Source organism: Bufo bufo, chromosome 1, assembly GCF_905171765.1.
Source record: "Bufo bufo chromosome 1, aBufBuf1.1, whole genome shotgun sequence".
In the NCBI taxonomy this organism is placed as follows: Eukaryota; Metazoa; Chordata; class Amphibia; order Anura; family Bufonidae; genus Bufo; species Bufo bufo.
Genome location: NC_053389.1, coordinates 187,873,516 through 187,900,969, shown reverse-complemented (window position 1 = coordinate 187,900,969; position 27,454 = coordinate 187,873,516). Strand labels below are relative to the sequence as shown.

General features: G+C 44.1%; 1 protein-coding gene across 1 annotated transcript in view; it reads right to left on the bottom strand.

Moving 5' to 3' along the window:
* The window catches only part of LOC121002200 (potassium voltage-gated channel subfamily A member 7-like), an 86,355-nt gene extending 59,307 nt beyond the window's left edge, over window positions 1-27,048 (bottom strand). The window contains exon 1 of the mRNA XM_040433546.1: window positions 26,030-27,048. Within this exon, the coding sequence (XP_040289480.1) occupies window positions 26,030-26,617 (588 nt within the window). The 5' untranslated portion in view covers window positions 26,618-27,048. The remainder of the gene's footprint in view (window positions 1-26,029) is intronic.
* Between the last annotated feature and the right edge of the window lie 406 nt (window positions 27,049-27,454).

Below are 27,454 nucleotides of genomic sequence, written 5' to 3'. Positions count from 1 at the left end.
GGATGATCAGGTGGCTGATTACCCGATAGTGAAGGGTGAGATCCTGGTGAGACTGGGGGTGAATGCATTAGTCCAGGACCAGCGGGTGCATCAATGGGAGTTTAACCCAGCTGAGCCCGCGAGGCCCCAGTATTATACCCCATTACACCTGTTGCAAAAATGCCTGCAACATGACGTGCTGAGTCCCACTGCTATGTGGGAACCCGAGGTCGAAGGGCACGCGGTAGGGGTGATCGCCACTTCGGTGGAAGAGGGGGAGACAACCCCGCTGAGTGTGTTGGTAGGAGATGTTGAGGACTTGCCGTCGGGTCCTGAATTGGCAGACCTCAATGTCTCCGGTGAAAATTTCGGAAACGGATAACACCGGGACCCAACCTTACCCCGGGCACGAAAGAATATTGTAATAATTGATGGTGAACCACAAAACCTGGAGCCGACTCAATGTTTCCCCGTTCTGTCGTTCACCAGGAAATGCTGTATCGGGTAAACCAACTACAGGGTGAGCATGTTGAACAGCTGGTGGTGCCCAAGGCGTATCACAAGCTCATATTGGAGCTTGCCCACCAACCTGTTCTTAGGGGTCACTTGGGATAGCAGAAAACGCAGGACCGGATACTACAGCAGTTTTATTGGCCCAGTGTGTTCAGAGAGGTAGAAGAGTTTTGTAAATCTTGCCCAACCTGTCAGATAAATAGCCCTCAGCCACATTTCCGGAGTCCCCTGATACCTCTCCCGATTATCGAGGTGCCGTTCAAGCAAATCGCTATGGATCTCGTGGGCCCAGTACCGAAGTCCGCTAGAGGGCACCAACACATCTTGGTCTTCTTCGACTATGCCACTCGGTACCCGAAGGCGGTGCTACTGCGACATACATCAGCCAAACTCATAGCTAAGAAGTTAATGGAGATGTTTTCCCGAGTGGGACTACCTAAAGAGGTTCTGACTGACCAAGGGACCCCTTTTATGTCCAAGGTCATGAGGGAACTCTGTAAGTTGCTCCACATAAAATAGCTACGGACGTCCGTGTATCATCCGCAAACAGATGGCCTGGTAGAAAGATTTAATCAAACATTAAAAAACATGCTAAAAAGAGTGGTGTCTAAGGATGGGAGGGACTGGGACCTTATTCTGGCCTATCTCATGTTCGCAGTGCGAGAGATGTCCCAGGCCTCTACTGGGTTCTCACCCTTTGAAGTGCTATATGGCAGACACCCTCGCGATCTGTTGAACATAGCCAAAAAAGCATAGGAACAACAACCCACACCGCACAAAAGTATTATTCAGTACGTCACCCAGATGCAAGGACGGATGGAGACAGTGTTGCCTCTGGTCAGGGAACATATGGAGGCAGCGCAGCGAGCCCAGAGTAGGGTCTATAATCGGCAGGCTCGGGTCCAGAACTTTAACCCGGGTGATCGGGTTTTGGTTCTGGTACCAACCATAGACAGTAAGTTCCTAGCTAGGTGGCAAGGGCCCTACGAGGTACTCGAGAAAGTTGGAGAGGTAAATTACAAGGTGCACAAGCCAGGGCAGCGAAAGTCGGAGCAGGTGTACCATGTGAATTTACTAAAACCATGGAAAAATAAGGAGTCCTTTACTGAAGACAGCCCGTGGCCAGGTTTTCTAGGAGAAGAGGTTCAGGTCCCTCCGTCTGATGCAAGAGAAGCAGTTACCACAGTAAAAATTGCTGACAGCCTCTCCTCTAAACAGGCTCAGGAAGCCAGGGAGTTCATTAGTTGGAACATGGATGTGTTCTCGGACCTCCCTGGATGCATTTCCATAATCTAGCATGACATTGTCACTGAGCCTCAGGCAAAAGTCTGGGTAAAACCATACTGGGTACCCGAGGCTCGGCGACAAGCCATCTCTGAGGAAGTGCAGCTAATTCTGTAACTAGATGTCATTGAGGAGTCCAAAAGTGAATGGGCCAGTCCGATAGACTTAATACCCAAGCCGAATGGGACGTTACGGCTCTGTAATGATTTTTGCAAACTAAACGAAATCTCCAAGTCCGATGCGTATCCCGTGCCCCGGGTAGATGAGCTTATGAGCTTATCGAGAGGTTAAGACAAGCCTGATATTTTTCTGTTTTGGACCTCACGAAGGGCTACTGGCAGGTGCCCTTAACGGAGGCTGCCAAAGAGAAAACTGCCTTTGTCACCCCTGAGGGTCTGTATCAGTACAAACTGTTACCCTTTGGTCTGTATGGTGCCCCCGCCACGTTCCAACGAATCATGGACATTGTACTTTGTCCACATCGTCGGTACGCGTTGGCTTACCTGGGCGATATCATCATCCACAGTACCGACTGGGAAAGTCATCTACCCAAAGTGCAGGTTGTAGTGGACTCCCTTAGGTAGGCTGGACTGACCGCTAACCCAAAGAAATGCGCAATAGGGTTAGAGGAGACTAAGTACCTGGGTTATGTCATTGGACGTGGAGTTATCAAACCCCAAGTAAATAAAATAGAGGCGATTCGGTATTGGCCCCAACCTGTCACCACTAGGCAAGTAAAGTAGTTCCTGGGAATGGTGGGCTATTATATGAGGTTCGTTCCTCATTTTGCCACTTTAGCGGCTCCGTTGACAGGGCTCTTGAAGGGAAGGAAGTCCGTGATGGTCAGCTGGCTTTTTCTGCGTTGAAGTCGGACCTGTGCGGCGGCTCACCAGTTTTGGTGACGCCCGACTTCAAGAGGGAGTTTGTGGTACAGACCGATGCCTCTGAAGTAGGCCTCGGAGCTGTATTCTCTCAGGAAATCAATAGGGAGGAGCATCCCGTTGTTTTCCTGAGCCGCAAACTCACCCCAGCCGAGACTAGGTACAGTATAGTGGGGAGAGAGTGCCTGGCTATCAAATGGGCACTCGAATTTCTCTGCTATTATCCGTTGGGGAGAAAGTTCCGTCTGGTGACCGACCACTCCCCTCTCAAGTAAATGAGCAAGGCCAAAGAGAGGAATGCTCAGGTCACCAGAAGGTTCTCAGCGGAACACCGGGCAGGCCGCTTGCAGGGATACGCGGATGCCCTGTCCCGGGTACACTGTCTGGCAAGTGTTCACCTCCTCAGGGTTGAAAATAGGGGGGAGGTATGTAGACAGGCGCAAGGGTCTGTCATTGACAGAAGGTAAGTGTCACCAAGGTTCTTGGCCTCGGTGGAGTAAGAGCCAGTTTTCATGTGTCAGCAGCAGTTGCTGTTTGACACCTAGCTATTTAGTATAGCTTTATAGCTGATCCGGGACGGCTCTTACTGGGAGTAGTCAAAGTGCTGGGTAGGTGACTACTCCCCATGTTCCCGGCCGGGTCTTGGCAGGCTTATAAAAAACAGCCAGCACTGTCAGGTGGTGTGGACTTCCTCCCTCTGACAGTGGAGCTCTGGAGATCTCTGTGCTGAGGTCTGAAAACCGTGTGTCAGGTGAGCAGGCCGCCTTAAAGCCTGCAAGTGGACTTTCTGAGGCTGAGCATTCAGCCGGGAGTGAACTGACACCCAGGATACCATGAGAACTTTATTTTGTTTTTATGTGTGTGAACAAGAACAAAGTCTGAAAAGTGACTGTTGTGTTATGTTATAAGTGTGAATAAACACTGAAGAGTGATTTACAACCTGGTCCTTCGCCTCTATACTGCGTCCGCTAACCTGCCTACCAGAGCAAATCCCCACACTGGGTAAGATCTTTGGAAAGGTTTAGTAGAGGCAGTGAAATAAGTAAGTTTGTCTTATCTATTCATTTATACAGGACGGCCCACAAAAAAGTAGCCTGCCTCCAGCGATAGTATGACAAGATGAACAAGCAAGTGTATTGTTTTTTTTTATTACCAACAAGTCACAAAAGATGCTATGGGAACCATAGAAGAAAATTTGAGCATTTATGTTCCATTAGTACTAGTCACAACTCTCCGGGAACCACCACCACATTAATTTATTGAATCCATTACACAAACCCATTTTGACTTTACTTTTATCCATATGTAATATACTCAATGTGAATAAAGCATAAGCAAGTACTTCTACTATACATCTATATGACTGAAACATGAAAGTACAGCAATCAAACAAGACTGTAATACTCATGCTAAAATGTAAGCTCATACATATGGTATCGTAGACATTGAGGGTGTCATTTACCAGATATATGCCAGTTTTCAAATTATATTTGCGCCGCAATCTGTGACTTTTCCCTACTCAAAAAGGGGGTGTGCCGCCTGGCCTGTCTTATTTATCATTTTCTATGCCTGTTTAACATTACATGCACATGACCGTGCTGTTTTTTGCGGTCCGCAAACCGAGGATCCGCAAAAAACGGAAGCCGCCCGTGTGCCTTCCGCAATTTGCGGAACAGAAGGGGCGGCCCATTGTAGACATGCCTATTCTTGTCCGCAAAACGGACAAGAATAGGACATGCTATATTTTTTTTGCGGGACCACAGAACGGTGCAACAGATGCGGACAGCACACGAAGTGCTGTCCGCATCTTTTGCGGCCCCATTGAAGTGAATGGGTCCGCATCCGAGCCGCAAAAACGGCGGCTCGGATGCGGACCAAAACAACGGTCGTGTGCATGAGGCCTTAGATTTAGACTGGTGGTAGATGCGCCAAAGTTATGTAGAGGCTGGCACCTCTACATAACTTCGGCAGATCCACCACCAGTGCAGGAGTTATTAAGACCGTAGTCTAAAATGCCGGTCTTAATAAATGACCCCCTGTATTTTGATAAAACTCCCAGGGGCGCACTGGCTATGAGGGGAGCACAGGAGGCATCATTTTGGCAAAACATTTAAAAGGGATGTAATCATTGGACCTAATTTACTAGAAGGACCCCTTAAAATAAGCTGATGACGGGAAGGCCTGCCGCTGCCTCATGTTAAATTGTATTACTTATCTTTCACTAAGCCTGTATTATAGTCCAGAGCTGAATTTATAATTCTGCAGGTTGCCATTGGAAATAGTCCACAGAACTGTTGTCACATTGTCTGCATGGCAGTTCTGTTCATAGTATAGAGAGAAATGGGACCATACACATCATTTACCCTCTGCCATCTAAAGCCACTGCACCTGCGCAGGTCCTGGATGCCCAGAATCTAGCACAAGTACCATGGGGGAGATATATCAATAATGATGTAATTTGCGCCAAAAAAATACTAACATTACAAATCAAAAGTGGCGATTTGTTTCACCTCATATATCAAAAGGCGCACACCACTTTTAAAATGTGACTTTTTAAAATATAAATCTGATTATCCGCCTATTTCTCTCTATTTGCGACATTTTAAGACCAATGGCACTAAAATGCGACTTTTTCTTTAAACTAAAATGCACCATTTCAGCCACCCCTGTCAAGACCACACTTGCGACATTTGAAACATATTTGCGACTTTTGAAATATATTTGGACATTTACAGTGGTAAATTGCAACTTTTGTCTCAGACCCGGGACATTTTTGCCATTGTTTTGTTTTTGTTGATTGACAATTTACTGACAAAATCTGCTGTTTAACTAATGTCTCTCATCCTATTTTAATACTTACCTATCACTTGTTCCCACGAGTTAGTTTTCTTCTCATAAATGCAACTTTTTGACAAAAAGTCGCATCTTTCTGCCATAAATGTGACTTTTTACACAAAACACCACCGCAACAATTTGAGCCATTTTTGCAGATAAGAGGATGATAAATGAGGTGTAATATGCGCCAGTTTAATAGTCCCGCCCACTTTGACATTTAGAACTCATTTCTGCCGTGATGCATTCTTTATGGTGAAAACTGGAGAAAACAGTTGATATACACTCACCTAAAGAATTATTAGGAACACCTGTTCTATTTCTCATTAATGCAATTATCTAGTCAACCAATCACATGGCAGTTGCTTCAATGCATTTAGGGGGGTGGTCCTGGTCAAGACAATCTCCTGAACTCCAAACTGAATGTCAGAATGGGAAAGAAAGGTGATTTAAGCAATTTTGAGCATGGCATGGTTGTTGGTGTCAGGAGGGCCGGTCTGAGTATTTCACAATCTGCTCACTTACCGGGATTTTCACGCACAACCATTTCTAGGGTTTACAAAGAATGGTGTGAAAAGGGAAAAACATCCAGTATGCGGCAGTCCTGTGGGCAAAAATGCCTTGTGGATGCTAGAGGTCAGAGGAGAATGAGCCGACTGATTCAAGCTGATAGAAGAGCAACGTTGACTGAAATAACTACTCGTTACAACCGAGGTATGCAGCAAAGCATTTGTGAAGCCACAACACGCACAACCTTGAGGCGGATGGGCTACAACAGCAGAAGACCCCACCGGGTACCACTCATCTCCACTACAAATAGGAAAAAGAGGCTACAATTTGCACGAGCTCACCAAAATTGGACTGTTGAAGACTGGAAAAATGTTGCCTGGTCTGATGAGTCTCAATTTCTGTTGAGACATTCAAATGGTAGAGTCCGAATTTGGCATAAACAGAATGAGAACATGTATCCATCCTCTGATGGCTACTTCCAGCAGGATAATGCACCATGTCACAAAGCTCGAATCATTTCAAATTGGTTTCTTGAACATGACAATGAGTTCACTGTACTAAAATGGCCCCCACAGTCACCAGATCTCAACCCAATAGAGCATCTTTGGGATGTGGTGGAACGGGAGCTTCGTGCCCTGGATGTGCATCCCTCAAATCTCCATCAACTGCAAGATGCTATCCTATCAATATGGGCCAACATTTCTAAAGAATGCTATCAGCACCTTGTTGAATCAATGCCACGTAGAACTAAGGCAGTACTGAAGGCAAAAGGGGGTCCAACACCGTATTAGTATGGTGTTCCTAATAATTCTTTAGGTGAGTGTATTTGGCGCGAATCAAAACGCCATTCTTTTTGGCACATTTTACACCATGATTCTGGTGCAACATGCTTAGGAAATATCCCCCAATGTGTTTGAAAGTAGGAGATTAAATAACATGTCTGGTCACATGCCCCTTCATATACAACCATCGTATGGACAGAACATGCGGATGGAAGCGACAGCTTACCTGATGGGGGGTATGGCTGTCACAGTAGGTAAGATAATAGAAGGAAACAGAACACGGCAAATCAAACAAAATAACTGACTAGGCCCCAAATGCTAGGGAACAAAGGGGTCACTTCCTAGCAATCCCTAAACACTTTCCCCAAGCTGCTATGCCCATGTGCATATCTCGATGGTAGATATGCACATACCCACGTACCTAAGACTATAACACACTGAACCAAACTCTCAGCTGTAGGGAAGAGGGAAAGAGACACCCAGCTCCTTCTAAAACTGAAGGAGCCAGCGTCTCCCTAGAGGCCCAGTCAAAACAGACACAGAAGGAAAAAGGGAAAAGGACTTATCTAGAGAAGTGCTTGATCAGACGATCCACCAAACTTCCAGAGCTCGCACAAGGCAGAACTTTAACCCGCAAAGGATATAGGGAGAGGGAGGAATAAATAGCCTCACCAATTACCTAAGGAACCACACCTGAACAAACTGTCAGATCGAGTCACATGCAGCAATTTTGACAGATCTCCTCAGAACACCCACAGGGCGTGACAGTATCCCCCCCCCCCCCCCTCTACAGGTGACCTCCGGACACCCAGGACCAACTTTATCCGGGTATGCCCTGTGAAAGGCATTCACAAGTCGGCTACCATTAACAGCAGCAGCCAGAACCCACATTCTTTCCTCGGGACTGTATCCCCTCCAATGCACCAAGTACTGAAGGGAACCCCAAAGAACACGTGAGTTGAGAATTCTAGAGATTTGAAACTCCAGATTACCATCAACCAAAACATGAGGATGAGGCAAAGGAGATGGTTCCACAGGTTCCACATATTTCTTCAACAAAGACCTGTGAAACACATTATGGATCTTCCAGGCCTGCGGAATTTACAGACGAAACGCCACCGGATTGACAATGGCCGAGATTTTGTAAGGGCCAATAAATCTTGGACCCAATTTCCAAGAGGGTACCTTCAGCTTAATGTTCTTAGTGGACAACCACACCAAATCACCCACACACAGGTCCCGACCAGTCATACGTCTCTTGTCAGCCATCCGTTTATATCTTTCACCCATTTTTTTCAAATTAACTTGAATCTTCCGCCAGATAGATGACAAAGAAGAAGAGAATATCTCCTCTTCCGGTATCCCAGAAGATTCGGTCCCAGAAAAAGTACCAAACTGAGGGTGAAAACCATATGCGCCAAAAAATGGTGACTTATCCGTTGACTCCTGCCTACGGTTATTCAAGGCAAACTCAGCTAAAGACAAGAACGAGGACCACTCATCCTGATTCTCAGCGACAAAACACCTCAAATAGATCTCCAGGTTTTGGTTAATGCGCTCAGTTTGACCATTCGACTGAGCATGAAAAGACAAAGAGAAAGACAACTGAATACTCAGACGAGAACAAAACGCCCTCCAAAACCTGGAAACAAATTGCGTCCCCCTATCAGACACCACATCAGAGGAAATGCCATGTAGTTTCACAATATTATCAATAAAAACCTGAGCAGGAGTTTTTGCATTGGGCAAACCTGATAAAGGTACGAAGTGAGCCATCTTGCTGAAGTTGTCCACTACCACCAAAATCACAGTTTTCCCAGAGGAACTCGCCAAATCAGTAATGAAGTCCATTGAAAAATGCGTCCAAGGACGAGATGGGATGGACAAAGGAAGAAGAGATTCTGCGCGTGCACAGGTCTCACAAGCTGCTACATAACCTTTAACACTTTTACGCAACCCTGGCCACCAGAATCTCCGGGAAATAAGATCTACAGTGGATCTACTTCCAGGATCTCCCGCAAGGACAGTATCATGATGTTCCTTGAACACCTTGTATCGCAGTTCTGAAGGAACAAAACTTGCCTGGAGGACAAGAATCAGGTGCCTCCTCTTGAGCCCCCAACACTTCCATCTCCAGCTCGGGGTAAAGAGCGGAATCCACCACCCCATCAGCCAAAATCGGAGTAGGATGCTCCCACTTCTGACACGTCAACCTCCACAATGAAGGTTTGAGACACATCAGGTTGCATCAGAATGGGAGCAGAAGCAAAACATTTCTTAATAGCAGAAAAAGCCTGCAATGCCTCATCCGACCAGACAGAGAAGTCAGCACCCTTCCTACTCATATCTGTCAGCGGTTCGACAATGGTGGAATAATTTAGGGTGAATTTTCTGTAGTAATTAGTAAATCCTAAAAACCGCATCATGGCTTTCTGATTCTACGGCTGGTCCCATTCCAGTACCGCACGGACCTTTTCGGGATCCATACGAAAACCGGAGGCAGAAAGCAAGTACCCCAAAAATGGCAGCTCCTGAACAGCAAACACACATTATTCTCCCGAAGGATCAATAACACTTGTCTCAAATGATCCTGATGAGTCTTCATATCAGGTGAGTAAATTAGTATGTCATCGAGGTAAATAACAACGAACCTCCCCACCAAATGATGAAAAATGTCACTGATAAAGCGCTGAAAGACTGCTGGAGCATTAGTTAAACCAAAGGGCATGACTAGGTTCTCGAAGTGACCCTCTGGGTTATTGAAGGCTGTTTTCCATTCATCTCCTTCCCTGATTCTGATCAGATTATAAGCTCCTCTTAAATTCAATTAAATTCACCCTGGCACCGACAATCTGATCAAATAGATCCGGAATCAAGGGAAGGGGATAAGAATCACGGACAGTAATGAGATTCAGTTCCCGGAAATCTAGGCACGGTCTAAGGGATCCGTCCTTCTTCTTTACGAAAAAGAAGCCAGCGGCCATAGGAGACTTAAATGGTCTAATATGTCCTTTTGCCAAACTCTCGGCAATATACTCCCACATAGCTACTCTTTCGGGTTGAGAAAGATTATATAACTGAGATTTTGGCAATTTTGCTCCAGGGATAAGATTGCCCGGACAATCATACTCTCGGTGAGTGGGCAACTCCTGAGCTCCACCCTCCGAGAATACGTCTGAAAAATCGGAAAGAAACTGAGGCAACACCTTAGTCGACATCCCCGAAATAGAGGCACTAAGACAGCTGTTCATGCAAAATTCACTCCAATTACTAATTTGTCTTGTTTGCCAGTCAATGGTAGGGTTATGTTTTATCAACCATGGTAAACCCAGAACCATCGGAGCAGGCAAACCTTTCATAACAAAACAATAAATGAGCTCAGCATGAGAATCACCCACCCTCAAATGAATATCCTGAACAATATGAGTTAGACATCTTGGCGAGAGGGGGCGGAATCTATAGCAAACACTGGTATCTCTTTGCTTAATGCGCTAGTTTTAAAACCATGACTCTGAAGAAATTGAAAATCAATAGGATTAACCCCTGCGCCACTGTCAACAAATACCTTAAACTCAAAATTTCCAGAGTCTAGCGCCACCATGGCAGGCAGGAGGAATCGGGTACTGCAGGTAGAATACGAATATGCCTGCTTTGACTCCCCATTGACACTACCAAGAGTAAGTGAGCTTTTTTTCCTTTGAAGGAATCCCCTATTTGTTTTTCATAACCACTTCGAGGTTTAATAAAAGGGCACACATTAACGAAATGACCTTCTTTACCACAGAAGTAACACAGTCTATTCAGCTTCCTAAAATTCCTATTACAAGAGCAAAAAGTAACCTGACCCAATTGCATAGGTTCCTCTCCAGTCCCTGATTCAAGTGTCATAGTACCCCGAGGGACAGGAGGAACTGATTCTCCACCAGACAGCACCTGCCCGAGGGGAACCTTGCATCTCTCCCTAAGATGTCTATCAATCCGTACGGCGTAAGACATAGCCGCCTCCAAAGAATCAGGATTTTCATGAACTGCAAGGGCATCTTTTAATCTCTCAGATTGCCCCTGACAGAACTGACTACGGAGTACAGGATCATTCCACTCCGAATCAGTCGCCCATCTTTTAAATTCAGCACAATACAACTCAGCAGTACGTTCTCCCTGGCAAAAGTTGCGCAACTTAGATTCAGCCATAGAGACCCGGTCTTGGTCATCATAAATCAGGCCATGGGGTCTGAAAAATTCATCCACCGACCGGAGGGACTGTGAACCGGTTGGCAGAGATAAAGCCCAAGACTGAGCGTCACCTTTTAGCAGAGAAATAATAATCCCTACTCTTTGGCTTTCGTCTCCAGATTAAATCGGACGCAGACGAAAATACTATTTACAGGACTCCCTGAATCAAACAAAGTTATCACTCAGGGAGAGCGACCTTAGGTTCCAAGCAGACCTGGTTTCCTCCGGCGGCACCAGATGCCAAAGTACTCTGACATCGAGCAACCGAATTGCAGAGGTCAGCTACCTCCAAAGACAATCCCTGCATGCAATCAACCACAGCATCAATAGCTTCTATTTTGCAAACAGCAAGGGAAAAATGATGGTTAGGCGGGTTATAATGTCACAGTAGCTAAGATAATAGAAGGAAACAGAACACGGCAAAGCAAACAAAACAACTGACTAGGCCCCAAATGCTAGAGAACAAAGAGGTCACCTCCTAGCAATCCCTAAGCTGCTATGCCCATGTGCATATCTCGATGGTAGATATGCACATGCCCACGTACCTAAGACTATAACACACTGAACCAAACCCTTAGCTGTAGGGAAGAGGGAAAGAGACACCCAGCTCCTTCTAAAACTAAAGGAGCCAGCGTCTCCCTAGAGGCCCAGTCAAAACAGACACAGAAGGAAAAAGGGAAAAGGACTTATCTAGAGAAGTGCTTGATCAGACGATCCACCAAACTTCCACAGCTCGCACAAGGCAGAACTATAACCAACAAAGGCTATAGAGAGAGGGAGGAATAAATAGCCTCACCAATTACCTAAAGAACCACACCTGGGAGAAGGTGGGATTCTGCTCAAACCCACAACAAAACAAACTGTCAGATCGAGTCACGTGCAGCAATTCTGACAGATCTCCTCAGAACACCCACAGCCACAGGGCAGGGCGTGACAATGGCTTAACCAATATTGAAAACAGCACAGCTTCAATAAATGGTATGTTAATAAGTTGCATGTATATATTTACAACTGATTTTTAATATTAGCCCAATGTGGGCTAATGGAAAAACTATGATTTTGGTTTTGTGGTAGGAGCAGATTAGTAGAGAAAGGTCCTATGAAGAGCGTAAAATACATGTAGAGTGGTAAGTAAAATAGGGAGGATGTCTTGCATATTATTTGTAGTAATACATCCCTGAGATCTCCTGCAGTTCACCAGCTGAGCAGTAAATGGGCGACTTTTAATGCATGTATCATGTAATTCTTAAAGAGGCTTTCTGTGAGTTTTTAACTGATGACCTATCCTCTGGATAGGTCATCAGTATCTGATTGGTGGGGGTCAGACACCCGGAACCCCCACCAATCAGCTATTTGAGAAGGCACCGACGCTCATAGTAGCACCGCAGCCTTCTCGCAGCTTTGCCTAGGCTGTGTGATGTCACGTTCATCAATCACATGGCCTAAACGCAGCAAAGCCCCATTGAAGGCTCTTTACTCGGGCCAAGAATCCCAAAGATAATCGTTCATAGGACTGCTCCTTAGTGGTTATCTGGTGGTGTAAATGTACCGCCGATTACATGATGGTCGAGCTAAATGCTTGTTCATCAGGTCATCCGGTCGTTTGTGCACACACAAAAATCGTTGTTTGCCGGCAGCAGATCATGCTGTGTAAACAAAATCCGCTTCCAGCAAACAACCAGTCAGTATGAGGACGAGTGATGGCATTAGCAAACTGTTGAAGGAAGTGTTATATTTAAATATATATGTATATATGCCCTGACATATATACATGTATATTGGACCTTGGCTGTGGGCCCGTCCAGGTGGGACCAGTGGATATACATGGAGATGTATGTAGGCCTCCTTGACAGGCATACATCTCTATGTATATATATATATATATATATATATATATATATATATATGTATATATGGATGGGCTTATTTTCCCTTGTGTATGTGTGTATGCATATTTATGGATGTGCCCCAAACATCCATGAATGTGCATATACTTATAAATATAAGTATCCGCACACCTGTAATAGAAATATCTCCGCACCTTATGCATGGCCATGCAAACATCATCATAACCGGAAGAATCTAAATTACCAGGACGCCGAGTACAGAATCTGCCAAGCAGCGCGCTGTAGTATCCAGGATACACACTACTTCCGAAATCCCGCGAGATCTGGGAACAGCGAATTTCAGCAGCTACAAGCCAGACGCTGGAACTGCTCCACGCTGCCTATCCACCACATACGTCCATAGAGGCGCCCATAAGATTCTTAGTGGAAGGTAGGAACACTATGCCTGTAAATTGTATGCGATGAGGCATACTATCTAAATGTGCACGGCAATTTGACTGTACAACTGGCACTTTGGGACACCGAGGTACGTGTCCGTATAGGATCAGGAAGTGTCTGACTCATTTGCCTAATTGTCTTATGAACATTGGAACAGCATATACGAGCTAGCAAACGCATGAACTATTTCAATGTGCGCACAGGAAAGTGAAGCGCACCATTACTAACAACTCTTTGGTTGGTTAGACTTATACCAGTGATTTTGCTATACAAGAGACTGTTACTTAACCATCCCTTTATGTGGTATTTATTATGCATTTTATTTTCAGATTTTAGTCTGTATGGTTTTATTAAACACGTGTGATATATTGTGATTTAATAAAATTTTATAACATATTTTATTTGTTATCAATTTGGTCCAAGTGCTGAGTGCTCGCCCTAACTTTGATTTTAGCTATATATACATGTATATTGGACCTTGGCTGTGGGCCCGTCCAGGTGGGACCAGTGGATATACATGGAGATGTATGTAGGCCTCCTTGACAGGCATACATCTCTATGTATATATATATATGTATATATGGATGGGCTTATTGTCCCTTGTGTATGTGTGTATGCATATTTATGGATGTGCCCCAAACATCCATGAATGTGCATATACTTATAAATATAACTATGTGTATATATATATATATATATATATATATATATATATATGTGTATGGATGTGCCCCAAGCATCCATACACATATAGTATAGGAACAAGACTTGCCCCCCCCCCCCTCCTCATGCATCCCTGCAGGGGATGAGAAGGTCTCCAGATGGCTGGACAATTATGTCCAGCATCTGGTGACCTCAAAAGGCATGGGATCAATAGAGATCCGATGCCTTTTGGTATTTAACTATCCCCAGCCGTTGGGGATAGTTAACATAACAGAGAGAGGGAAACAAACGTCCCTCCCTCTGTTATCTGCACACCTCCGGCGCGATAATTATCGCGCCGCATGGTATGCAGATGCACTACAGGCGGAGGATCAAAGGGATGCGCGGGCCGGCACGGTGACGTCATATCACGTCCGGACGTGCTGCCTCGGGAGCGAGCGCCGCCAAACTTAAATAGTCAGGCGGCGCTACGCTGAGGCACTTCTGGAACGGAGCCCCAGCCGGAGAGGATCATCCCTGGACAAACGAGCCCCCCTGGACAACGAGCATTGTACCCTAAGTATCATATATATATATATATATATATATATCCCCCCTGCTCTTGGTATATACCCCCCTGCTCTTGGTATATACCCCCTTGCTACCCTAAGTCTATCTATATATATCCCCCCTGCTCTTGGTATATACCCCCCTGCTCTTGGTATATACCCCCCTTGCTCCATCTATATACTTCCCCTGCTCTTGGTATATCTATATACCCCCCTGATATACCCCCCTGCTATATCCCCCTGCTATATCCTCCTGCTCTATCTATATATCCCCCCATACTATTCTACCCTATTTCCTCCCATACTATACCCTATTTCCCCCCATACAATATTCCCTCTACCACCAACGAACCCTTCCTGTTTACCCTTGCAACATACCCCCCCCCCCCCCGGACCCTTGATACACCCCTTATCCCTTTGGTTACCTTCACCCCCTGATCCCTTGGTTACCCTTACCTTCTCCTGCCCTGAGTCCCCCCTTTTCTATCCCCTGTGTTCCCCTAGGACATCCCTCCTTGCCCGTAATAACCTCTTGTCATTCCCCGTAGGGATAGTATATTGTCAGGATTGGGTGGGTTGCTGGTAAAGTGTATGTATGTGTATTAGTGCAATTGTAGTTAGATTTTGGGGAGGACTTGGGGCTGCGTTAGTATAGACAGAACCGTATTAGTGTGTTGTAATAGTGTGTGTATTCATATTGCTGTGGGCCGCTGTAACTATATAAGTCTATACCCTTGATATAGAAATATATAGTTATAGACATTTATATTCCTTTGTATATGTAAGTGGCCTCAGCAATAGTTGTAGTGTATTGTTGTACTGTATTATAAGTGTATTACATGTATTGTGTTCTGTAAGAATTAATAAATACGGTGTTATTTATACCCTTTGTGTAGGGTGTACTTGTTAGCGGTAGCGAGTTAGTAAGGCGCATGCAGCTAGTAGTGAGTAGCGTAGGGCAATCAGTAGCGATTTGTTGTTAAGTAAGGCATAAATAGGCGGAGCTATCATAAGACGACTCACGCCTATTTATGAATATTAATTAGGGAGATTTACATAAATACCAATAATTAATAGCCCCTTTAACACAAACGCTCCTCCCCATACTATGGAGGAGATCGCTGACGAGCGGGCAATCTGCTGCTCTGCTGTCCCGTGTAAAGATTTTCTCAATGATGTACAGATTATCTTCTCTCACATCAGTCAATGACCCTATTGGGACTCACAATCTAATTTCTCCATCTCAGATACAAACTATTTCCAATTTCTTAAGAAGACAATCAACCTTTCAGTAGGTTTTTAGACTGTGGGACAAAGTCTTCATACAGATGCTGCCATGGTCTGACTTCAACCCAGTATCCCCGTGGTACAAGACAACAGCGCCACCAAACTCATAGCAATGTTAATGTGGAAAACAACAGCATAACCTATACAGTGCAATGACAATTAAGGGTACCATATTAGGCCACACATTGTAGATGCTATTGGTGTTGTAGGGAGGTATATACTAACCTGCATTATTTTGCACCACTCAGTCAGGGTGCAGCAACCCTGAGGGGAGACGAGGATAGGAGGAGTGGTAGTGGATATGATGGTGGTAATATAGTTCATGGTGGCTGCCCTTACTTTGGAACTTCTTGGGTGATGCAGTGAATTGAAGATGAACACTTTCTGGCCCTTGGTGTTAAGTTTGGAAAACATGATGATGAACGATTGGCAGGGTGCAAGGCATAAGGATAAATGTAGGGGACAGCAGATTGAGACAATGACCAGAAACAACTTAGTGGTAATGAAGAACAGTCCCTTTGCTGATGATGATGGGAGTTGTAGTACAGATAGCAGAGGTATAACACAGGTATTTTGAGGTATAACACAGAGCTTGCTTTTACTTATAGCTGTGTATAGACAGCAACAGTGATGGTAGTAGTACTCCCAAAGTCTCTCTCTAAACACTTTGCAATCTTCCCAAATTGACCACACACATGCAAAACTCTTACAATCAGTAGCACAGATCTTCAAACGGACAGCCAATCCTTTATATAGATATGGTAGGCGGTGAAGCAATATAAACTCTCCACAAGCAGCAAAGTCCATAGTCCATAACGATAAACAATCGTTACCTCTGCTAGCACGCTGTTGCAGACAGTGGACGTGGACCCACTGTGCCAACTAACTGGTTTGGCTTTTAGCTAAACCTAAGGGCATGGTCCTGGCGGTCCCATGGTATTCACCCTTTAACTCCTGTAAACAGATATGGAACTCACCAGGCCTCTACCTCCTGGAGTAGTCCTAGTGTAGTTGTCAGCTGACCCACAGTGGTCAAAGACCGATGCAAAGCACCAAGGATTAGGCATCACTCAAATTCAGGAAACAGTCCTAGGTCAGGGCAGGCAGAGTTCATGCATATCTGCGAAACTAATCCAAGGTCAGTGCAGGCTGAGTTTTTGCATATGCGAGAAACTTATATGAGGTCAGGGTAGGCAGCAGAGTTGGTAAACAGGCAGAAGCTCAGTAGACAGACAGAATAGCATACCTTCACTGGTTAACTAGAGAACTAGAAACCTAAGTTCTGGCAAGGGGTCAGAGGGTAGTACAATTGATTTGGCTTTGGGCTAAACCCTAAGAGCGTTATTCCAGTGCTCCCTTGGTATTCACCCTTTTACCCCTGTACAGGGATCTGGACTTTGCTGCAGGGGAACAAGCAGACTGACACCTCTTCGGATAGTCCCAGTATAGTTGGCAGCTGACTCACTGGGGTCAGGGACTCTGATGCAAGCACCAAAACCGCAGGTACAGACTGAAGAGTCACTTACACTAATTATGTAATTTTTGGCAAAACCTGACTTTAGGAAAATCTGCTGGCTGGTTGCGACCCAGGGAAACCTCAACATAATCACAGAAGCAGTCTTTAATACAGGAACTGAGATAATGGCAACATCAAACTGGAGACACTCAGAGAGCTTGCAGGTGGGGTAGTGGTAAATCCAGGAGCAAGGCAGGCAGGAACCAAGACTGTAGCACTGACAGGGTAGACAGACTAGGGAAACTAAAACATGTACTAGAACTGGAGGCTGAATTGTGAGGCCAGGAGTACACAGGTAGGATGGCTACACAGCTGGAACACAGACATGAACACACACTGGATATCGCAATAGAAGCACTAAGGCTACTTTCAAACTAGCGGCACGAACCTCAGGCAGGCTGTTCCGTCGGGTGAACAGCCTGTCGGATACGTCCTGCCGCTAGTGAACATGTGCCCCTGGACTGCCGCCCCATACCCATTGACTATAATGGGGGCGGGAGTGAAGTTCCGGCGGAGGCATGGTAGCGCACGGCGAGAGGCTGCCGGAATAAAACTACGACATGTCCGACATTTATTCCGGCAGCCTCCCACCGTGCGCTGCCGTGCCTCCGCCGGAACTCCACCCCGCCCCAATAATAGTCAATGGGGACGGAGCGGCAGTCCAGGGGCACACGTTCATTAGCGGCAGGACGGATCCGACAGGCTGTTCACCCGACCGAACAGCCTGCCGAAGGTCCGTGCCGCTACTGTGAAAGTAGCCTAAGTCTTCCAAACACCTTTGCTGGTCACAGGCAACCTTATACTTTGGCACCCTCAGCCTGAAGAGAGTGCCTTATATGCACAGGAACCCTTAGCCTCTAGCTAGGGAAAGAGTTACAGATGCGCACACTGGCCCTTTAAGAGGACAAAGGTGAGTGTGCGCACCGCCTAAGGGAACATAGATTGGAGCATTGGAGACAGCAACTTGCAGATGATGCCAGGCAGCATAGTGAGTGCCGTGGTAGGGCAGCGGCAGGCATGGACTGCTGACCTAATTTTTATTCAGCCAAGGTAAGATCCATGTGCATACATTATGTTACTACTTAGCGCGTTTTGACCCACAAACAGGTCTTAGTTATAGCATTATGACTGCTAGGACATGCTATGACTAAGATCCATTGTTTGTGGGTTGAAACACATTAGTAGTATGGACATGAATTTTAACTTGGTGAATAACATTTTGCTTTTATATGAATGGATGCTGGAATCGTTGTTCTAAGCAAGACCTGTCCTTTGCTGCTGTAACCCCCGCAAGATCAGTACTCTGGGACTGGATTCTAGCAGAGTATATATTAGGAATTGTGAGTACATCTACTGCTCTGTTATTGGAGCTATATTTGTATATTCCTGGAGAAACTCTTTATTATCATGTTACATGTATCCAATGGAATTCCTGATGTGGTAATTAGGGTAACATTTAACCCTTTGATCTTTGTTCTGTCCAGCACCACAGCCCCAGGATACGATAATGTCCTATGTCCCGATGTTTCCCTTCAAGTACCTAATAACATAAAAGTATGATGCGTATTGGGCAGAATTTCTATAAATCCTTACATGTAATTGCTGTCATCACACTTGTCTTGTACTGTAAAAAATCTGTCTTGTGATATCATAAAGTGGGTAAATATAGCATCTCCTGGCTCCAAACCAGTAAATCTGTGATCACTTACAACAGACTTAGGTAACTGAACACTTCCTATGCTGATAGTTGGATAACAGATACCATATGATAGCATACTCAATGTCCGGGCAATAAGCAATATGGTACTGCCTTCTGGAATAGAGATCAGGTGCGAGAGATAGAGGAGTAGAGCCCTAGGGGCTTGTTCACAAGCAGCAGATTGATTACATTAATCTCTGCAACTAAAAATCCATACATCTGAATTGTGTTGTTTCTGCAGCATGTGGATGATGCCATTCAGAAGAAGAGAACAGTCACGGAAATCTCTGCAACAAATTTGTCATAAGCGACTGTGGCATCTAAGTGGAGGGGCTCCCTCTGTCAGCCATCAGCACCACTGTGACTGACACTGTGGGGTGCTGATGTCTTCACAGGGCACCCAGGGGTCCAGTGAAGGCCCTCTGGCCTGCTCTTTGCGTATGCCTATTACTTTGTGCCAGAGACACGGTCTAATAGGTTGCCTGTCGATTTTAACTGACAGCATAATACACTGTAATGCATACAGTAAGTAGTACAGTGTATTATGGAAACAATCAAAGGAGAAAACTAATAAGGGCATAATAAACAATTAAATAAATTGTTCTTTAAATAAATCTAAAGTATATGCATGTATACAAATATAACACATACACATAAATAAGTTCATGTATCCATTATCCACCTAAGAGCAAACAAAGAATGAAATCTAATATAAAAAGCTGAGTGTATGTGTGTATGTCCGCTAAAATAATCCGCACCATCGCATTAACAATCACAAACTTTGGCACACAGGTACATCAGGTGTCTGGAAAGGTTTTAGACCGGGTCTCAGCTCTCTAGCACGTACCGTTCCTGAGATATTCATAAAAAATTCATTAGCCAATAGAAGCCTGGTCACATGACTGTTATCAGCCAATATAAGCCTGCAGGTCTTTCTCCTCATATCCCAACTGCCATACACATGGTCACATGATCCTTATCAGCCAATAGAAGCTCGCAGGACCTTAGTCTCCACATACACACAGTTTTACACCAGGTTTCCATAACAACCCAGCCATTTTTCTTCACTGCTGTAGGTCAGCTTTAAAGGGACAGGGTGATGTGGATGACACTGTTAAGGGACCACGCCCCCAGGTCCCACTAAGCCACGCCCCTCTCAATCCGGTTAGGCCACACACCCTCCCACTGCAGCCGACGGGGATTGAAATATTGAAGGTAAAAATCTACGTCTGTCAGCTGCAGGGGTGGGAGGGAGATTGACTTTCTCCCTGCAGATCACGCTCAGACAGCACAGTGCAGCTGTTTGAGACTGAGCTGTTCAAAAGAACATCCCTATGTCCATCCAGGCCCTGTGCCCGACAGAGGACAGGGAGTCTGAAAGCTGGACTGTCCGGCCTAAAACTGGACCTCTGGCCACGCTAGGGGCAGGCTGCTGTGGAGGTCACAGTTAAGGGGACGGTTCGCTATGGAGGTCAGTGTTAAGGGGCGGGGTGCTGTAGAGGTCACTGTTAAGGGGGCTGGCTGTTGTGGATGTCACATTTTAAGTGAACGGAGCTCTGTGGAGGTCACTGTTAAGGCGGGGAGGTCACTAATAAAGGGGGTGGCCGCTGTGGAGGTCACTGTTAAAGGGGAAGGCACTGTGGATGTTACTGTTAAGGGGGCAGGCTGCTGTGGAGGTCACTGTTAAAGGGGCGGGGGACTGTAGATGTCACTGTTATAGTGGATACTGTCGATATCTTTTAACGACACACACAAACATTAAATGAAATATACCCATGCGAAGCCGGGTCCTTCTGCTAGTTCAGTCTATATAGATAGAATTTATTAATTAGGCCGCTTTCACAGTCAGTATTTGGTCAGTGTTTGATCAGTGATTTCCCTTGTGATTGTGAGCTAAAACCAGGTGCAGGTCAAAAACACATGTGCAAAATATTCCATTATACCTTATCTCTGTGTGACCTCAACTCGTGGTTTTGGCTCCCAATCACTGATGGAAATCACTGATCAAATACTGACGGTGTGAAAGCAGGTAGAAACTTTTGGAGCATAGGCCTCACTACCAGTCATTCAAGACATTGTCTGTATACATTTAATTGTCTTCCAATGACTATACAGTGATCAGAACACATCAATGAGCATGTATGTGTAGCAGCGCATTTCTCAAATTCAATGCGACATTTGTATAAAATGCAAAAAAAGAACAATTCTTTTTGGACCATTATCAATAAGGTTAATTCAAGCATTTTTATAAAATAGTATTTCATAAAAAAATGAAGGCATTGTTCACACCATGTACACAGTTTACAGTCAGTGTAAAATGCTCTTGAAAAATGTTCCGCCTGTGGACCAGACGTATGTCAAAAGGCTGTCTCGAGGGCATGCTGCCAAAAAATGTTTTCCTATGAATTTAATTGCTTCTGTCTTCTCCGTTCTCACACACAGCATTCAATGAGCACTATGTATGGAACAGAGGCAGCAGCAGTGGTCACGTAAAACAGGCTGCCGGTAGTCAGAAGCTGCTGAGGGGTCTAAGTACAGTTGTAAACCCTTTGGAACGAGCTGGATTTCTGCTTTGATTACTATTAAAATGTAGTTTTATTGTTATCTAATTTAGGGATCCGTCTGGTTTCCACTATGCATTATGGATTCCGTTATTGTTTTCTGTTATAACATGGTTATAACGGAAAATAACGGAATCTATAAGACGGAAGTCAAAACGGAAGCCTTTAAGAGGCATTCTGTTTTGATCCATCATAGTAGAATCATAATGGATCCGTCTGGTTTCCGTTATGCAAGACGGTAAACAAAGTCCTGGACTTTTTTCTGTTCTGCATAACATAAACCAGACAGATCCGTTATGATTGCCAATAGACTTCTACTATGACGGAAAGTAAAACGGAATGCTTTTTAAAGGCTTCCGTTTTGCATTCCGTCATAATACAAGTCTATGGGCAGCATAGCGGATCCGTCCTGGTTTTCGTTATCCAGGACTAGACTCCAACATAGTGGAAACCAGACGGATTCATTATGATTGCCCAGAGACTTATATTATGAAGGATCAAAATGAAATGCCTCTTAAAGGCTTCCGTTTTGACTTCCGTCTTATGGATTCCATTATTTTCCGTTATAATAACGGAATCCATAACGGTGATGTGAACTCACCCTAACTCTACAGTTCTAAACAAACACAATCTGAGGGCTCATGAACACGAGCGTGTGCTGACCGTTCTGATTTTGGGGCCCGCAAACAGCGGGTCAGCAATATACGGGCATCGGCCGCGTGCGCACCTTTTTACGGATGTGGATCCATCCACTTGAATGTGTCCGCAATCCGAAAGATACAGTGCAGAGGGCACGGAAACACTATGGAGTGCTTCTTTGGCAATTCGGTCCATTCCTCCGCACTGCAAAAAAATAGAACATGCTCTATTTTTTGCCATGCAGACGGATAGCGTACCCATTCAAGTTGAATGGGACTGCATCTGCAGATGGTAGGCGCACGGTCGGTGCCCGTGCATTGCGCACCTCGGACACGGCCGGCCGGCACAGGTTCGCATGCTTGAGCCCTAAATAGCCTAATACCACATTGACTACAAATCCACCCTGCAAGGAGAAAAATGTAGTGAACCCTTAATAACTTTTCTATCCCCAGCAATAACCTCCACCAAATGTTTCCTGTAACTACAAATAAGAATTGTACAATGTTGAGGAGGAATTTAGGACCATTTCTCTCTTTATTATACTGTCTCTGACCTTTGAGGATTAGACCAGAAAAATAAAAGAGTGAAGAACTTAAAAAGTCTATTTTAGGGTAAGGGTACTTTCACACTTGCGGCAGAGGATTCCAGCAGGCAGTTCCGTCGCTGGAAGTGCCTACCGGATCTGGCAATCCTGAAGCAAATGGATGGCATTTGTCAGACGGATCTGGATGTGGATCCATTTGACAAATGCATTTAAATACCGGATCCGTCTCTCCGGTGTTATCCGGAAAAAGGGATCCGGTAATTATAGATTTTTTGCATTTTTAAAGCTCTGCACATGCGCAGACCGGAAATCCGGATCCGTTTTGCCGGAACACTTAATGCTGGATCCGGCACTAATACATTTCAATAGAAATTAATGCCGGCATTCCGGCAAGTGTTCAGGATTTGTGGCCGGAGAGAAAACTGCAGCATGCTGCGGTATTTTCTCCAGCCAAAAAACGTAATAGGGACTGAACTGATGCATCCTGAACGGATTGCTCTCAATTCAGAATGGATTAGGATAAAACTGATCAGTTTTTTTCTGGTATTGAGCCCCTGTGATGGAACTCGATACCGGAAAAGAAAAACGCTAGTGTGAAAGTACCCTAAAAGTATGTAATTACAAAAAAATAACTATGTTTTTAATTTTAGTTTTTTATTTTATTTAATACTGTAAGCCTTAAAAAAGTGGGCAATTATGTGTATAACATGATAAAAGATAATAAGAAACCTGCAAAGCTTACAAAAAAAAATGGCACAAAATCACATTGACAGCTTAGCAAATGAAAAGGGTCTATCCATTAAAATAACATGTACTAAAAAACGGAAAAGTGTGTCTGGTCATGAAGACCTTACCTAAACTGATCAGAGAAATGGAGATTCCCATTCAGATTATTCAAGGAGTCAACCAAAGTCATTGAGTGGCAACACCAACTACCAGTGTGAGATGTGTGGGGAATGGAGGACACCGATATCAATCTTTTTAATGAATCTTCCTTTGAAATGTTATAAGTCTTTAGGTCTTATTCATACACTGCAGATTTGGTTAGTAGTTTGCATTAGTATTTGTAAGCCAACGCCAGGAGTCCAGGATCCTAGACATGGCAAAAGCATGCATTGTAAAGCTGCAGCATTTCACTGTAAAACGCTTGTCACAAACTGCTACATGTACAGGTATTGGCGACACAAGGCAACTGGTGAGTCTGCAGCAACCTCACCTCCAACACCCTAGACTCGAGCATCAACTGAAATTTTACTTGCCTTGGCCTGAAATATAAGGTTTATGTGGCTTCATCTTACATACCTCCTCAAGTTGATAAAACCCTCATTGTCTGCACCATAGACATTACAATGGTTACTACATTACAATATGTCTGTTACTTCTATATGGTTTTGACCAATGAGCATCTGCTTTCAATATTTCTCAGTAGTTACAGCTATCCGGTGGGAAAGTACATGAACAGCTATATAACTGAATAATAACTGCAACCGTAGGAATGATTATCTATGTAGGCAAACATTTTAATTGCTGATTTTCATCTCAATAGCAAGTACCCTGATTATTGGTCCTCTAATGGAATGCCACTCACAATGGGGACACATTTCCCCATCAATGCATGTATAGTAATCTTTCCTAAATTGTAACTAGCAAATTACCAAGGCGAGCAAGGATGGTCATATGACCGTACAACATTTGGACCATTCACATAATCTTTGCTAAATTGTAACTAGCAAATTACCAAGGCGAGAAAGCATGGTCATATGACCGTACAACAATTGGACCATTCAGATTGGCATATGTTCAATCCATTAATGTTCACAAATGTTTATTACTGGCGCACAAATCAATTATTGTTAATATTTCTGAATTCAGGCATCAGCTACCCATAAAAAAAAAAATCATTGGGATCTGCAGACAATCTATAGACTATGGAGGTTGTCAGACTTTCCCATAATGTCTGATATAGGTAGACAAAGTGTTGGACACCAGAACTATACCAGAAAGCCACTCATCTTTCCTGACTCCACACCCGAACCCGAAGGTCCAGCAGACATGTTAATGGGAGAACTGCACATAACTGATCTTTCATCTATGGTCAGCTTTATATACTGAAGAGCATTTTGAGTGTGTCTATGACTAAGTCAAGTTTGCCAGGCATGCTGCACAGTGTTACGCTGCCACTAGATGTAAGGCTGGATTTACAAACATGCAGTTTTGATTGATTTTTTAAGCTATTTGTCCTCTTTTGTTTATTCACTTGTGATGTTGGCTAAACAACACATCAAAAAATGCACTAAAATTGTATCAGAAACTGCATTTGTGACTAATGGAAAACACACACATATAGAATTTTTTTTTTAAAAAAGTCACTGCAGTTTTTGTTGCCATTTTTACGGCCAAAACCAGAAGTGGATCCATCAGGAAACAGAAGTGGACCCAGCAGGCATAAAAAACTCACACAAAAACTGGTGTTTTTACAAAAAAGCTGTGTGAAACTAAGGATGATCATTAGCAATAATTGTAACAGACTGTTCACATAGCAAAATTATTTGATTGTTAAAAAATATCATGTATTCCTATGCCTCTTCACAACTAGCATCTCTGTAGGTAGAGACAAGAAGGTACTGAGACCATGATGTCAATGACCTGCAGCAGCACTTTTATACAGGATTGTTAACAAAAATATGAAATATTCAAGTGGCCATTTATGAACAAAATCACATTCATGGAACTGGATCCAGTCCAGAAGACCCCATTAGATTATAGCAAATACATTTCCATAGCCTTTTGACACTGACAGTTAAGATCTTTCCTTTGATTTGAACCCTTTACATTATGTTCTGTCTAATAAAGTGACAAACCACTGGAACTACTATGATCAAGATTACGCTGGAAGCTTTGATAATCTCTTCTCCTAGGAGACCATGACAACAACAGTGTGAGCAAATGTAAAGGACTTGAAGCTAATGAATATATTGTAGGTAATTTTCATTATACTTTCTGCATTTTATTAATACTGGCAGCCCCAAGCAATAGTTAGACATACACCTAAGATGGATAGTTGATGTGAAAAAGAACACTTTAAAGTTAACATGACTGCCATGACATTTGGGAGGACTCCAAATAGTTCAAGGTGTCCTCAGCTTTAAGCAATGGCACTTTTGCAGAGTATAGCCAGTGTTCAGTGTCAAAATTTTGATAGATGCACCAATAGTCTCACATACATAACTGAATTCTTGTGCATTAGATAAGATATTTAAAAAAAACTCTTACCGGTAAGGACAGATCCCTTTCATCCCGGAATTCAGGTAGCGTTTCTAAGCAGAAGATGACTATAGAAATCAGGATGACCATGACAGAGATAATGGCAATGATACGAGCAGCAGATGAACTATCTGGGTGTTCAAAGAGGAGCCAAACTTGTTTCAGAAACTCACATTCAGGAAGAAGTCTCTCTTCATCTTTAGGAAACCCTTCATCTTCCCTAAATTTCCTGATCACATCATCTCCAAGCTGGTAAAATACTAACTCCTCCATGAAGACATCTAAGGGTACATTAGTAGGCCGTCGTAGTCGACCCCCTGACTGATAAAAGTATAGTATCGAGTCAAAACATGGCCTATTCCGGTCAAAAAAATACTCATTCCTCAGTGGATCGAAGAATCGCATTCGTCTCCTTGGGTCTCCCAACAAAGTGTCAGGGAACCGACTCAGTGTCCTTATCTGAGTCTCAAACCGCAACCCGGACACATTGATAACCACTCGTTCACAACAGTCTTTCTGGCGGCAACGTTCATACTTCTTCTCTTCGGAGATCACCATGAGGTTTGAGCTCCCAATCACTTCATCTCCGTTCTCCATAACTGAGAGCTTATCAGTGTCCTTAAGGTAGTCCCAGTAAAGTTATTATATCCATAGCCTTTTTAGTTTTTTGGGGGATTTGCTTGTTATCCTTCTTTTCTTTAGTTTTCACATTTTCTTTTCCCTTCTTCACATGGTGTATTTTATTTTCAAAAATGTTCTCTTTTCTGAGCTTGGAGGGATAAGATTACATATTATGCCCGTATGACTGTTCTTGAAATTCCAAAGTTTTTTTCATGGAGTTTTCTTCCATTAAACGAGGAGACGCACCAGCCTTCCCACACAAGCCTGATCTCTCTGTTTAGTGATCCTGCCTGCCTGGCTCAGGGGATTAACATTATGTCACATTTGCTCTTGCTGTCTGTATACTTCTTTCCAGAGCTTCATACCAATAGCTGCACTTCACTCTGTGCTGTAAACAGATTCACAGAGCTGAAGGTATCGGGTTCTCTCTACTGCATATGTGAACAGTTCCATGCAAAATAAAAATACACATCTGCAGCTCCTCCCTCCCAGCTCCCCTTCCCCTGCTAATGTCCAGGAACCCACTGAAAGTTGTAGGTCAGCCTAGCCAAAAGTCCACCACCATTCAGCCTCTAAAAATAAGACCTTGCTAGCTAATCACCTTAGAACAACCCACAGTTTTTTAATAGTCATATTCTAAGGCAAAAAGTTGAGCACTTTGGTATTAACTTAACATACTTCAGGTTTATGAATCTAGATCAGTCTGAGTCTGCAAGCAAAGATCTACTGTAAAGTAAATGCACATCTTGTATTGCAACTACCTGACCTAAATGGGCAATGTTCTTTTAATGTTTTTGGAAAACAAATGTGTAT